Consider the following 15,735-nt stretch of genomic DNA (forward strand, 5'->3'; position numbering starts at 1 on the left):
GAAAGCATACCTGGAAACAGAAAACAAATATTCTCCTCGTAAATCATAACGATGCACCATCTTGTTCTTCTTCTTCTTCTTAAAAGTAGACTAGGTTTCTGTCAGTACGGGATATACGTACTGTTGGTTCATACACAACAATCAGTTGCATGTCAAAAATAATTAACGAATCCGTGAAAAAACAGTATTGAAACACTTCTATTTCAATATTCCATATATGTACTTCTGAATCAAATAAAAAAAGGTCTTCAAAACTAGGTTTCTGTCAGTACTGCAGATACGTACTGTTGGTTCATACATAAAAATAAACCGAAACACATCTAAAACCAACAAAATGAAACTGATATGATCAGATCTAGTGAAGAAATTGACAAAAAACATGATTATCCATATAGATCTGAACTATTTTTTAATAAAATAAAATAAACAATCAAACAAGGAGATCAAAACATAATCAAACATCCATTAAACGATTAATATTAGAAGCCCTAAAATAAACATTACTAGATGAAAATTGATTATAAAAAAAAAAAACTAGACTAACATCAACAGTAAGAAAATCAACCTATATATCTTGCAAAAATCTTCATCGGAGGAGTTCTTCTATGATATACAAAACGATAGCTTTCGGATCGAATTGGCGACTCAATTAACGAAATCAAAAAAATCTCCAGCGTGAAAGCTTCTTTGAAGCAAAACCAAAAATTGAAAGAGAAGGTGACGATAAGAACTAGGAGATTAAATATCTAGAGGTGGAAGTTTAATTTGGGAATTTCGAAATTACGCATTACCGGTCCTGCAGTGTATCGGACCAGGGGATAAAATTTTTGGGTTTGTGCTCAATTAGAGTTGGTTTCGGTGAAGAAGAGCTTCAGATGACCAGGGAACATAAGCTGGTGTTGTAGTCGGCAGAAAACACAAAGTGGAGGAGGTGTTCAGATAGTCTGGGTGTAGGCTGATTTGGCTTTGCTGCAGAGGTACTTGATTGAGATGGTATTGATGTAGTAATTCGATTTGCGGTAAATACGGATTCGATGCTCGGACTTGAAAAGATTTTTAAAGCAAAAATATATACAAAATTGTCACAGGATCAAGAGACACTAGGACTCAGGATTCCACCATAATCATTCATATAATTAATATATTTATTTCCAAAACAATTATAGCTCACATAAAAATAGGGACTCTAATTCTTGCCAAGGTAGATTTTTAGAAGATTAATTGTAAATCGAAAGCATGGCATATCAAAAGTACTAAGACCAAGCATAAACCATCAAAAGAAATGACAATCAATTAAGAAAAAATCATAAAACATTTAATAAAAATGCAAGAAGTCATAAAAGAATTAAATATAATTTTTATATGTGTAAAATATGGCTTCCTCCATCATCCCAGTATTGGGGTTTAGCTATTCATATCAATCACACACTCAAAATATTAATTCAAAGTTCAAAGTGTGATTAAAAGAGTCAAAAGTTATAAAATAGTGGTTCTGAGACTCACAAAACACGTCCAACAGAAACGATAGAGGATAACTGCAGCTAACTGCGACACTTCGCTGATGCTGTTGACGCTGCTGAAAATAAGTCTGCTATGGAGAGTCTGTTCTTCGTGTTCTTGAAGCTTTTTAATGGCAGCAGCAGCAGCAGGTGAACATTGCTGTTTTTCCTTCTTCTTCGCTCCTCCTGGCTCTGGCTCGACCCCAAACTCTTCATCCCCCTTCTCTGACATAAAACCAACTATTTCTAGGCTTTAAATCCCCTTGAAACTCGATCAAACCCCTTGGAAATCTCCATTATTCTTTACGGGTTGTTTGAAGAATAATCTTCTTCTTGTTGTGTTACAGGCTGTTTCTAGCTATTCTCTCGTCTCAAATATCTTCTAGGACTTTTACCCAACTGTTTTGATGTATATCCCACGCAAGATATCCCATAAATCTCTCAAACTAATATCAAACCCTAAACAGAAACCGTGTGCACTGTCTTGACTTTGTGTGGATTTTCTGACTTATCCAGCCCAATTAGATGGGTCTAATCGCTTCTAACAGGTCCCTTATGTCTTGTAGAGTCCGTGGGTACCAAATTTGCCCATTTAATCGCCTCCTAGGTCGCTCAAATCATTGATCCAAAACTGTTGACGCTGCTGCCTTTTTTTCCGCCAAAATCCAGTTTTGAAACTTTGAAGATGACCTCCCCCTATCCAGTTCCGGTATCCCTTTAGTACATGTCCTGAAATGGGGTGCCCCTTAGTAATTAGGTTACCCCTTATCCAAAGTGAGAGTCCGTATAGTAATTTTCTCCCACGAGCGCAAAAACCACTTTTTAGCCAATTTCGCCGCAAAAGCTTATTTCTCCAAAAACACCTACAAAGACATAAAATAACCAAATAAGTACAAAATAGAGTACTAACAATATAAACAATTGGGACAAATTAGACACATAAATGCGTCTATCAAATACCCCCAAACTTATTATTTGCTAGTCCTCGAGCAAATCTAATCTAAAATAAAATGACTACACTTAGCACGTGCAGTAAGCCGTTAAACCACTAGGTGGCCCTAGTGGCGGAGTGTTGTCTCCGGGGGGTTTACCAGAGGTGTACCCACAAAACCTTAATACTCCAGAGCTTAGCTATCTACGCAGAACCTTGGAAGGCACTAAAGAATCTCCTTGGTTGGCATACTTATTGACTACAGGAAGAAGTACCCTGATGCGAAATTCCAATTGTGTACACGAGTTTGCACTCAAGCATACTAAAATTCATATAAAGTGACAGAGCTCTACTCAGATAGTTGCACTATGGACATCATATTCGGAGTCTAAACTAATCACATGGATAGATCAAGAAGATGGATATAGAAAACATAGATGGTTTTGATGTTTACTAAGTGAACGACGTTTCCCATATCTGTCTGAAGGCCTCCGCCAAAATGAACCTATCCTAATGGATTGAGATACTAGTCTGACTAATATCAACACACTGGCATATACAAGGGTACCAGTGGTCGATAACCTAACTCTAGGTCAACACAACTGGCATATACAAGGGTACCAGTGGTCGACTTTATTGAATTTATTCCTTTTGGTCAAATGGTCTGGTCTCAATTTTTTTTTTTTTTTTTTTTTTTTTTTTTTTTTTACTTTTTTTTATCTTTTTTTTTCATCTTTTTTTTTTCATCTCTTTTTCTTTTTCACTTTTTTTTTTTTTTTTTTCATGGTATCTCAATCACTCTAATTCACCCTAGCATTGGTAACAACTTGAATCGTGGGCCCCACCTATCACTTAGAGAAACATAGTTTAAAAACAAAATAAAATAAAAATAGAAGTGAAAAGGACTCAACGAGATATGGTGAAACTATCATGTTATTTCTAACACCTGAGCTCTGTGCTTTTATGAATAGACTCTTTAGATGTTTCCATCTAATCAGATTGGTTCCTCAAACTCCTACAATCAAAATGCTTCCATCCACTTAGATTAGTTAGTGCAATCCTCAATAGGCATAAATTTCTAAGCTCTGGAGTTTATTTATTCATACTAAAAAGTTTCTCCCATACCCCCAAACTTAAACCTAACATTGTCCTCAATGTTCTAAAGATGAAATTAAAAGCATGAACAAGGAGAAACTGTTACCATTTGAAATGAAAGAGTTACGGAAGGATATTACCTGGTTGCATGAGATTGGGTTACCTCCCAAGAAGTGCTAAGTTTAAAGTCTTCAGCCAGACTAAGAAAAGTATTAGTCAACTCGAACCGTATAACAGTAGCCGGAATAACTGTGGGTCTTTAACACCAAAAAGAGCTGACAAAAGGAAACTGCAGTGAACCAAGAAAATGTACAAGACTAGCATGCCCTTACCTAGTTTCCTGATTAAGATATCTATATCTAATTGTGGTTCAGGTTCTATAAAAGGGTCTAAATATATTTCTTTAGGCTGCAACTCCTCAAAATTGAGATCCGAATTATTAGGTCCTAGAGTCTGTAAGTACTTAAATAAGAACTTAGAAGCACAAAATAATAACCTAAATAATTGAGGATCCTCTAAGTCAATCAGGTTTGACTTACATAATTGACCACAGTGAGAGTAGTGGTCATTCTTAAGAAAATGTGTCGATTCTAATATCCTAAAGTAATTAGGTTTAGTCTCAGAACTTAATAATTGACACATTTGAAATTTATACGTTCCCACAATTTTTGAAAATATTTGGTGGGAAAACAAAGTCGATCGTAGTATCATAGCCTGGTCTAACCTCATCAACCAGAGGATGGGTTTCTAACAACTGAACTTCCTTATGGACATCACTAGGTTCAGGAAAACGAGTATGAAAGTAATCTTGTAAAATGGTTGAGGCATGATGTCAAGTCTAAGTGTGGGGACTTCTGAGAGTTAAAGGTAAGGCACTAGGGAAGTGATAATCACCCCCAAACTTAGAGTTTTCAGTTTCTCTAGATAGACCTCTAATTTTTTCTTGAATTTCCGTATCTTCAGAGTCCTTAAAATATTCAAGAGATTCTTCTAAGTTATTATCAGGTAGTGCATCTTTACTCATCTCTACGGGTCTATCTTCTTCTTCCAAGACTATTGTTTCTAAGTCGCTAGACTCTAAAACAGTATTTTCGAAATGAACCCGTTCCTCTAAACCACTATCGGCTTCGTAATCAAAAGGAAAAACTACATCGTCTAAAACGGTGGTATCCCTAATCAAATCCTCGTCCTTTTGAATAGGTGAATAATCATAAAAATTATTTGGATTTGAAGTAGAAATAATATAATCACTATAAAGCTCAATTGGATTACTAGATTCCTGATTACTATGCCTACATTTCAGATTCTTCATCACTACTATCCTCATCATCATAATAGTACGAAGATGATTGAACCTTATCTAAATAAGTAGTGTTACCAATTATAACCTCGTTATCTTGATTATGTGAAAAAGTATCTTCATTCTCAAGGGTATTATTGGATACACTATATTGGCAATTCAAGTTATTTCGAGCAATACTTTCATTCGTCTCTAACTCAAGTCTACGTGTCGACTCAGCTATCCTCTCAAGGGTCTCTTCCAAAGAAAGTTCCCTTAGTGTAGGATCTAAGTTTTGAGTTAATCTATTGAGGATATCTTCTACAGATTCAGTTGTTGTTGCAGTTCTTTCGTCCATAACTACATTATTCACCTCATCTAATTTATACGTCGATTCAGCTAACTGACGTGATGACTTAGCTAAATTCCTGAGAGTCTCTTCTAGAGAAGGAATAGGAACTGAAGGATCATAATAAGGACTACTTTTCAAAAGTTTGATTGTATCCTCTAAAGACGAAGAACTAGTATTATAATCTTCTTGCTCGTATGACTGATGCGCGTGCGGATAGTAATTGGGCTCACCATGGTATGAACCATAACCTTGAAAAGGTTGGCGTCCCCAGTCACTATTCTCACTATGGTCATAATATGATGATGTCCATATTCAAATTCAGGTCGATATTCATTGTATTGGCTTCTATCATACCAGTTCGACATTCTTAATTGCAGGGGAATTCTACGCAATCACAAACAAGTCCGACTCGACCAAATCAAACCTATAGAATCTAGCAAACAAAAAGCATGATGGCTCCACTTAGATTGTTTTCTAGACCAGCTTCTATTCCTTCGAAAAGGAATTCGTTACAATTTGAGCACACCCCTCTGGAATCAATCCGAGCTAATGTAAGTTGAATCGAGGCGAGGGAAGCTCAGTGGAGCTTTGATACCCAAGGCCTCACCGCTATCACAAGGCGGCGCAGTCACGCATTCAACTCACAGAAACCATCATGAACTTTGAAATGTGCTTAAAGAGCAACCAATATTTTTCGAACGAGTTTCCTATTAAGCTCGTTACCCTATTGGTCTCGTTCTATTCAAAATTTTAGGCTTAGGTTCGCGTTTGGTTTCGTTTTCCTAAGGCGGGCAAGAAGGAAACGGTGATGAAATCCGAGTCCTTATCTTGTTTAGGCCAGGCCTTGCCCTTTACTAGGAAAATAAAGACAGTCCGGTTCGTCCTCAAACAATTATCACCTTAAGGCAGACAGTAACCCGCTTGCAGGAGATTCGCGGGTGTTTCGATTGGACTTACCTCCCGTACCAGACGGGCGATGAACCGTTGTCGTCGACTCGGGCCACGACTCCTATGACGTGTGCGAACCCGAGGGGCCGAGACGATATAGTAATCGTCGTCCTTCCCTGCAAACAGTTTGTTTATTTTTTTTTTAATTTATAACCCTTCCGTAGGGTTTTAAAAATAATGTCCAAAGTCCAGAATAAAGTCCAAATAAAAAGTCCAAAATTACAAAAATTATGAAAAATAAAGCCTATTTACAAATTCTAAAAATAAATAAAAAGCTATATACAAAAAAATAATAATAATAAAAATTAAATCCTAAAAAAAAAATTATGTCTTTTTCTTCTTCTCTTTTAGCTTTTAACTTTTAGCTTTAAGCTTTTTGTTCCCAAGTCCTTAGTATTCCACTTCGAACCTGTAAATCAAAGACACAAAAAGAAACGTAAAAAGGAACAAATAATAGAAAAAAAAATAAAATAATAAACCTAAAAACAAATCTATATACAAGTCCCGGCGCGGCGCCATTTTGTTGTAGTAATTCGATTGCGGTAAATACGGATTCGATGCTCGGACTTGAAAAGATTTTTAAAGCAAAAATATATACAAAATTGTCACAGGATCAAGAGACACTAGGACTCAGGATTCCACCATAATCATTCATATAATTAATTATTTATTTCCAAAACAATTATAGCTCACATAAAAATAGGGACTCTAATTCTTGCCAAGGTAGATTTTTAGAAGATTAACTGTAAATCGAAAGCATGGCATATCAAAAGTACTAAGACCAAGCATAAACCATCAAAAGAAATGACAATCAATTAAGAAAAAATCATAAAACATTTAATAAAAATGCAAGAAGTCATAAAAGAATTAAATATAATTTTTATATGTGTAAAATATGGCTTCCTCCATCATCCCAGTATTGGGGTTTAGCTATTCATATCAATCACACACTCAAAATATTAATTCAAAGTTCAAAGTGTGATTAAAAGAGTCAAAAGTTATAAAATAGTGGTTCTGAGACTCACAAAACACGTCCAACAGAAACGATAGAGATAACTGCAGCTAACTGCGACACTTCGCTGATGCTGTTGACGCTGCTGAAAATAAGTCTGCTGGAGAGTCTGTTCTTCGTGTTCTTGAAGCTTTTTAATGGCAGCAGCAGCAGCAGGTGAACATTGCTGTTTTTCCTTCTTCTTCGCTCCTCCTGGCTCTGGCTCGACCCCAAACTCTTCATCCCCCTTCTCTGACATAAAACCAACTATTTATAGGCTTTAAATCCCCTTGAAACTCGATCAAACCCCTTGGAAATCTCCATTATTCTTTACGGGTTGTTTGAAGAATAATCTTCTTCTTGTTGCGTTACAGGCTGTTTCTAGCTATTCTCTCGTCTCAAATATCTTCTAGGACTTTTACCCAACTGTTTTGATGTATATCCCACGCAAGATATCCCATAAATCTCTCAAACTAATCTCAAACCCTAAACAGAAACCGTGTGCACTGTCTTGACTTTGTGTGGATTTTCTGACTTATCCAGCCCAATTAGATGGGTCTAATCGCTTCTAACAGGTCCCTTATGTCTTGTAGAGTCCGTGGGTACCAAATTTGCCCATTTAATCGCCTCCTAGGTCGCTCAAATCATTGATCCAAAACTGTTGACGCTGCTGCCTTTTTTTCCGCCAAAATCCAGTTTTGAAACTTTGAAGATGACCTCCCCCTATCCAGTTCCGGTGTCCCTTTAGTACATGTCCTGAAATGGGGTGCCCCTTAGTAATTAGGTTACCCCTTATCCAAAGTGAGAGTCCGTATAGTAATTTTCTCCCACGAGCACAAAAACCACTTTTTAGCCAATTTCGCCGCAAAAGCTTATTTCTCCAAAAACACCTACAAAGACATAAAATAACCAAATAAGTACAAAATAGAGTACTAACAATATAAACAATTGGGACAAATTAGACAATAAATGCGTCTATCAGGTATGGGTCCTGTGGTTGGACTTAGGAAGCAGCTGGAGCTAGTAACAGACTGGAATGAATTGGGCCTTGGCGTATTGTCCGCTAGGTTTACAAACTTTATATACTTCAGTAGATAGACTCAAGGAGGCACGCCGTAATCAGGGGAGAAATTAGGTTTTTTGGTTTGGTCTTTGCTTTTCATATGCTTAGCTTAATAATATCTAGATCATTTTCTATGGCTTTGAACAAGATTATGTCTAGTTAAACCCCTCATTAGGGTGAAGGATGAACTTGTAGGTTAAAGTGCTTGTGTTCTTAAACAATGGTTTCAAAAATAAGATCTTAATTTCATGTTTGTGTTTCTCAAAAGAGGTTGATCGTTTTAAGAGTTTTTCATGTCTTATGCCATGTATATTGCATAGTTGAATTCTAGAACATCATTCCATCTATAACCTAGGTATCAATTGTTTTATGATTATTCCAAGACTTTGTATGCCATGTATGCTTAGTACTTAGGATGTCTACCTTCTAGGTTGAGAACAAACTATCTTTTATGATAACTCTTGTCTATAATCCTTAACGAAATATCTTCCGTGTGTTAGTAGCTAGGTTTTACACTTCGCATGAGTAAATTTGAGACCTTGTGATAGAACATAAGTAAACATAACTACAACGGATTCCATAGCCCTAATACTTCCACATCTTTGATTACATTTTCTTATAAACTTGCTTGAATCAATTTGTTATCATTTTGTTAGTACAACAATCTCTGAAAATATTGAATTTGGTTAGTTAGTTCTTGATATTGATTAGTAGTTTTCACACTCCTTGAGGGAACGAACCGTGCTTGCTTTTGTGTGCTCTTTTTGACACAGTGCGCTTGCGGTAAAACAAAGTCGGTCTTCCAACTCATCAAGTTTTTGGAGCCGCTGCCGGGGAGTGGTTGCAAAACCCTCTCTAATTGATATTTAGACTTTCTAGTCAGTAGTTTTGGATTTAATTTTCTGCAGTTATTGCTTTGTTTTTAGTTTTTCTTTTAGATTTTTGTTCGTTCTTTTTGCTGATTTGGTTTGACTCTCATAGGTACATTTCTTAGTTGTCGAAATTTAGTTGTGGTTTGCAAATATTTAGTTGTTATGTCTATTTTATCTAGATTAAAAAAATTAAATATAAAATATGTGGATTTGAGAACCAAGTTGTCGAAATTCTTACCTAGTATGTTTAACCAACATATCTGCTAGTTTATCACAAAATCGTCCAATATGACAACAAATCCAACTAAAAAATAGTGAAGTAAACTTTTGATATCATCTTTGAACGGTAAATTCTCCCACGAAAGACAACTACCATCTTTGATGATTTAAGAGACCCATGTTAAAGCATATATTTCTTATTTGAGGTAAACAATGAAAACACTTATCCAAATTTGAAGTAAATATTGAAAACATATTAAAATGGAGCATTCGTCATGGATGATTTATTTTCCTTTTTCTTATTTTTATGGATGAAATGTATGAAATCTAATTTTGGCGAATACTTTGTACGTGTTTATTAAGTTTGACGCATACATAAATTATGTAAAGAATAGCTTACACGCAGTGGTGCAACAATAATATGGTTATATGAGATTTGATTTTATACATATGTAATGTAAGACCATTAAACTTCATGATAATCACAAGATAAAATATGCAAGAGTTGTCAATAGGAAAAACCTGGTAAAACTATTTCGTAGTTAGTCACTGACCAACTTATGGTACCAGTAATATCTTGTGGAGGTCTTAGTTTCTCTCCCTTGACCTTTAGTAGTATTGAGTTGTTAATTCCACGGATACAATATTGATGGTTATTAAGTAGACATAGGACCAAGTTACTAAAGGTTTTAGTATTAGACAATAGATCTCGACCATCCATCAGGGAAGAACATAAATAGGAAATAACCCCTTAAAAAGAAACTAGTTAAGTTTAAGGATAATCTGGATTATCCTAGATTGTTACATGGACCCGAGAGAATATTTGTAACGGTGTACAAATATTCTTACATGTTAAAGATATAATAGAGCTTAAGGTTTTTATAATAAAATTGAAAAGGTTTAGAGAAACAGGTTGTTTTGATTAAAGGAAGTACATAGATTAGAACTAGTTAAATTTCAAGGTTTCATGGAAATGCATACAAAAATTATATAAAAAAATACAATTGTTACCACATCCTTACAGAAAACATCAATTATAGCGGAATCTTAAACGTCGTATTGAAGGAATGACTTAACACGAAAATACAAATAAGAAAGACTCGGAAAAGGACACAGATTTTAGGATTCGATAAAAATCTCATTAATGTCTTACTTTCATCTCTTATGTGAGTTTTTAACTACTATTACTCAACTCGGAGTTGGTAATATGAAGCTTCAATACGATTGATGTTTCCTGCATAATAAAATACCTAGAAAAAAAGATAATCTAATGATTTGAAAGTAATTAAATTATCAGAATTAATTGTGAGGAAAACAAATTATTTTTTCGGCTACTAAGGCCGGTTTTTATGCACAGTGCTTTTATGCAAGTTTGCCACTTTGCACCCATTATGGGCAGGACAAAGTGGCAAACATAACTTGCTAAGTGGAATATCCAAGGTTTTTAAACTTGTACGAGTCACGAGTTGACTCGTACGATTCGCGTCAAATATAATCGACTCGATTCAAATCGAGTCCGTGAATCGTTTTCCTTTAAGAATCGTGTTTTAACCAACGTTGACTTACGATTTGGAAAATGTTGACCAAGTTAAGCTATGAAAAAATTAAGAGGATATAAGGACTCGTACGAGTCACGAGTTGACTCGTACAATTCGCGTCAAATATAATCAACTCGAGTCCCTGAATCGTTTTCCTTTAAGAATCGTGTTTTAACCAACGTTGACTTACGATTTGGACAGTGTTGACCAAGTTAAGCTATGAAAAAATTAAGAGGATATAAGGATTCGAACTTGGGACATCAAGCTTATGGACTAAGCATTCTACCGTTGTGCCAATTCGAATGTTGGTGATTATACTTAACCATACATACTACTTATAAAATCATAAGTTATGATTATTTTCAAATCTTTTCCATAAATCTATATTATTCATAACTAAAATACACTTCAAAAATAAACCATGAATCTATGTTTCACGATTCAACATACGATTCGATTCGTAAAAATAGAAAAACGATTCACGTTTCGATTCACAATTTAAAAACCTTGGGCATATCTAACAGTTAGATAGTTGTAATAGAGACTCTATCGAGCTATGGAGACTACATCGCTCTATGGTCTCTATATTGCTCGTTGGTCATTATAACTCTAGCGATATAGATACTATCGCTCAGCGCTAAGATCGTCGATCTATGGTTCATCATTCAACGGTCACAATTTCATCCCTTTATAAATACTCAATTTCAAACTCATTTCAACTCACACCTCTTCCATACTTCTCATAATTTCTCACCTATCCCATACCTCTCAAAAATCTTTTAATTTTTTTCATAGTATGAACTCTACCATGGATGGGTTCATAGAAAAACAAAATGCCGCCGAAAATCAAAGATTTGCCGATTGAGCCAGCGTGCAATATCGAATAAGAAACCGGGCAGCAAAATTTACTGTCGCTGAAGTTGAATGTTTTATTTCACCCAAGATTGTCAATAGTACACAGCAATAGGGTAATAATTTGTGGCAAAACATATTTTAGGAATTTCAAGAAGAAACAATGAATTCCAATAACCATGATGCAATTATGTTGAGCGGTCACTTCCTACGAATCAATCGCCAAGTAACTTCATATGTTGTTGCGTTAATGTGAGCACGTCGAAACATAATAAGAAGTGGTGAAAGTCTGATATACCCTGAAAAATATGTCGAGTGGAGTGGTTCCACATGAACGGGAAAAACTTCCAATATGGAAGTTGTTATAAGATCTTAAAAGTGTTGCCCAAATATAATGCAGTCTTGTTATTTTTAGTAAAGTTCTAGTTAATTTCTTAATTATCAACTTTAAACTAAATAAAAGTTTTAAATTTTCTTAATTTTTTAATTAAATATAAGTTTTAATTAAGTAGATGGATTAAAACTATAAGGCCAATGTTCAATAATAATTCTTGTTTTAAGTCAAATTTTCGAATTCATTAATAATATTACGCCTTTTTACATAACACTGTGCCATTTTACAAGATATAAACTTTGATAACAAAAAATTAAAAGAAAGATTTCAATAAAAAAAATTGTCAATCTTTGACGTCCTGGTTTTCTTCATTTGAATAAACTTCCATTCAATACACTCTTGAGGGGATTTTCCTTTGTTCTTCATACCAGTATGGTTAACTTTCAAATTTCCTTTGTCTTTCCCTTGATTTTCCTTGGCTTGAACTCTTCTTTGCCCTGTAGATGCAGGATTGGCTTGGTTGTCCAAAACTTGAAGACTTTTTTTTTTTTTTACCTATTCTTTATAACTGTCACATAGCTTTTTAACAATAGCTTGAAGTACTACTTTAGAAAAATCTAGTTAAGTTGGCAAATCAAGTTGGATATAAAATCCCGGTATTTAAAAAAAATTGAGAAAATTATTTAAAATTGAGAAAGTGAAAGAGAGAAACTTTTGCGTAAGAATTTGGGTGTAAAAATTAAGTTTGAAAATCACCTATACAGAGAAGCAATTGATGGAGATAGATCCATCGAGCGAAATAAAAAAAAAAATCCCTAGCGATAAAAACTCTATCATTGACACTTTAAACACGCTTGCTCGATAAAAATTATAATGCTGAACCATTTTCACATAATGGCGCGGTTAGTTTTCTAGGCCACCTGGTATAGCAAATGCAAATTCATAACATGGTGCATAAGAACCGGCCCAAGACATCACCTATCTCATTGACCCAATCCAAACATCCCTGAAAGACAAGCAGGCTCACAAAAGGGGGACACCGAGGGGTGAGGGTCACTTGCAGAAACGTTATATCACAGGTGTAAAGACTTCGTCCCTCATTCATCTTCAAATTAGGGTTTTATTTATCCGTAACATCTTCAAATTTGAGCTACTTTTTCTTCTTCTCGTACTCGACTTTAAGAAATCCTTTTTCCTTATTCTTTAGCTTTGAGTTTCGCAAATGAAGAACCAGCCATCGAAAGATGGAAAGAGAAAGAATTTCAACCAAAAAAAGAGATTAGGAGGTAAAGGTTTATCTCTCGAAGCTTTTGCCAATGCAAAATCCAAGATCGATGGATATAATCCTTCCCTTATAAGTAAGTTTCTCTTTGAAAAACCCTCGTTTTCGTTTCGCATTATATTTTCCATCTGTATGTTGTTTCTGGGGATTTGTTTGGTTTTTATAACTCAGAATCGATGAGAAAATATCAAATTAAACTAGATTTGAGTTAAAAGTATATTCTATCAAATTAAACTAGATTTGAGTTAAAAGTATATTCTCAGAATATAGACAAAATTAGGTTAACGATGAGAGCTTTGATTAAATTATGTCTGGAGATGGGGTTTTGAATTTACGGATTTGAGTATAAATGTTAACAAGGACACCAATAACTAAATTGAGTAAGGCATTGAATCTGTTTGAGCTCTAACAGGTTCTTGAAAATGAACTCGAGCCATGCAGATGTGCGAATTCATGTTTATTTCTTGACCAATAACTTTGTCATTCTGTGCAGAGAAGCAAAGGGAGTTTTATAAGAATGCCAAATGTGTGAACAAGTACAAGAAGTCCTTGAAGCAACAAAATATACAACAGGATCACATTTCTAAAGAGACTATTACAAAACTCCAGCAGGTTTGATTGCTTAAATTAGTTATATATTTTAAGCCTTGTTGCCATTTGCCGCTCTACAGTCTATACATTACTGCTGCCTCAGTTGATGCTCTTAGTTAAAATATATTGCGGATAGATTTAGGGTTTCTTAAAACAGTTATTTTTTCAGTTGAGTTAGTGGTCTGGAGTGACTAATTGTTCTGCAATGGTGGTACTACAGGACGATGAAGAAGCTGGAACAAGTAGGAAGATGAATTATAAGCAAAACAAGGGACACTATCAGAGCTTGAAAGAGGTTTATGAGAAGAAGCATGAGGAGGAAGAGAAGGCAAAGGCAGAAAAGGAGGCAATGTTACAAGCGAGGAACAAAGAGAGAGAAGTAGTTGAATCTAAGAGGAAAGAGCGGAGGGAGAATATGTTCAAGAGGACACGATCTGGTCAGCCAATCATGAAGTACAGAATAGAGCATATTCTTCAAACCCTTCAAGATTCTGCAAAATAGCCAGTGCTCATGGAGTCCGTCTTCTTTTCTTTGCTCATCAATGGGGGGTTGTTTGAAAAAGATCAGCATCCCTCGAAGGAAGTTCCTTGGTGCATTGTCAAAATGTTTTTTAAGTGGCAGTTTTTGCTGATTCCTGAACTATGTTAGTGCTGTAACATTACCATCATAATATGGAAGAATTTGAACCATTTCTCTTAGAGAAAGTCTATAGGAACGAGCACAGAAAATGCCTTTTTGTTCAGATTTTTTATACCGTGTAATGAAATTCAGTTCAGATTAATATGTTGTTAGGTGACAGTCTTAACTTACTTTGGATGAATGCAATTTCAAGTTACAATCTTGCTGGCTGAGACAGACCGACAGAAACAGTGTTAAGGCACAGGGAAGAAATAATCTCGGCAACAGTAATACGCCAGCGCTTAGCTGCTTGAATGTGGCCGCATTTGGGTCTGTGCTGCCCATTCATTTAGGACGGTTGGTAGTTGAACTTACAAGCTAACTGGGTCTTCAAGATAATCGGTCTGTGCATAACAATTTTTTTGATTCAAAATAGCATTTTATTAATTAGATGTTCATGTTACAGATAACTCGGTCACCCTGAACCCAGCCATCAATATCAGGCGGGAGAACATTTGAAAACTCAAAACTAGTGGCATCTCTTCTAGCTTTTTTAGCTATTAAATCTGCCACACCATTCTTACTACTATTAACTGATTGACAAGAATAGTTCATTCGACTCTGAAGTAAAAAACTTGACAGCCAGTACTGTATTCTGGTTTAACCAGTGAACATTGGAGGTTTCATGGTTTATTGATTTAATTAAGGTTTCACTGTTTGATTACTGTATTCTGGTTCAACCAGTGAACATTGGAGGTTTCACGGTTTATTGATTTAATTAAGGTTTCACTGTTTGATTCAAAGATGACCTTCCCAAAATTCTTCAAGATTGCCCACTCCACAACTTCATTTAAGGCAAGACATTCCAGCTGCTCCACTTCCTGATCTTGTATCATTCCTCCGTTGAAGAACCTTCATTTGACTCCAAGGAAGTTACCTGCAAAGTCTCTAGCTATTAATCTTATAGCTCCAGATAAGTTTTCTTTCAGAAAAAATGCATCAATGTTAATTTTGATGGTATCAATATCTGGAGGATCCTATTGGTGTTGCACCCGTAAACTAACATGATCTGTAGAAGGAATAGCAACTGTCCTTTTACAATTATTCAACAGAGTAAGAATGTTATTCTTAGTGGTAAATTACCAAAAGGAATTTACATGTTAAGGTCCACAATTTTTATATTGTAGTTTACTAAACGTATTGTTCTCATTCGGATATTCTTTCAGAGAGAGATAAATTTCTCAGCAGCTAAATTGGCTAAGAAAATACG

At 35.2% G+C, this 15,735-nt stretch overlaps 1 protein-coding gene and 1 long non-coding RNA gene across 2 annotated transcripts; both read left to right on the plus strand.

Moving 5' to 3' along the window:
• Positions 1 to 896: 896 nt before the first annotated feature.
• On the plus strand, positions 897 to 8,305 carry LOC113361662. Its single transcript, XR_003365257.1, has 2 exons — positions 897 to 993; positions 8,078 to 8,305. It is a non-coding gene; the product is annotated as an uncharacterized LOC113361662 (long non-coding RNA).
• Positions 8,306 to 13,024: 4,719 nt separating this feature from the next.
• LOC113361663 (stress response protein nst1-like) lies at positions 13,025 to 14,627 on the plus strand. Its single transcript, XM_026604833.1, has 3 exons — positions 13,025 to 13,331; positions 13,749 to 13,867; positions 14,067 to 14,627. Exons 1-3 carry the CDS (start codon positions 13,196 to 13,198, stop codon positions 14,346 to 14,348), a joined length of 537 nt encoding a protein of 178 aa, XP_026460618.1. The 5' UTR covers positions 13,025 to 13,195; the 3' UTR covers positions 14,349 to 14,627.
• The last annotated feature ends 1,108 nt before the right edge of the window (positions 14,628 to 15,735 follow it).

The sequence above is a fragment of the Papaver somniferum genome, chromosome 3 (assembly GCF_003573695.1).
Source record: "Papaver somniferum cultivar HN1 chromosome 3, ASM357369v1, whole genome shotgun sequence".
NCBI lineage: Eukaryota > Viridiplantae > Streptophyta > Magnoliopsida > Ranunculales > Papaveraceae > Papaver > Papaver somniferum.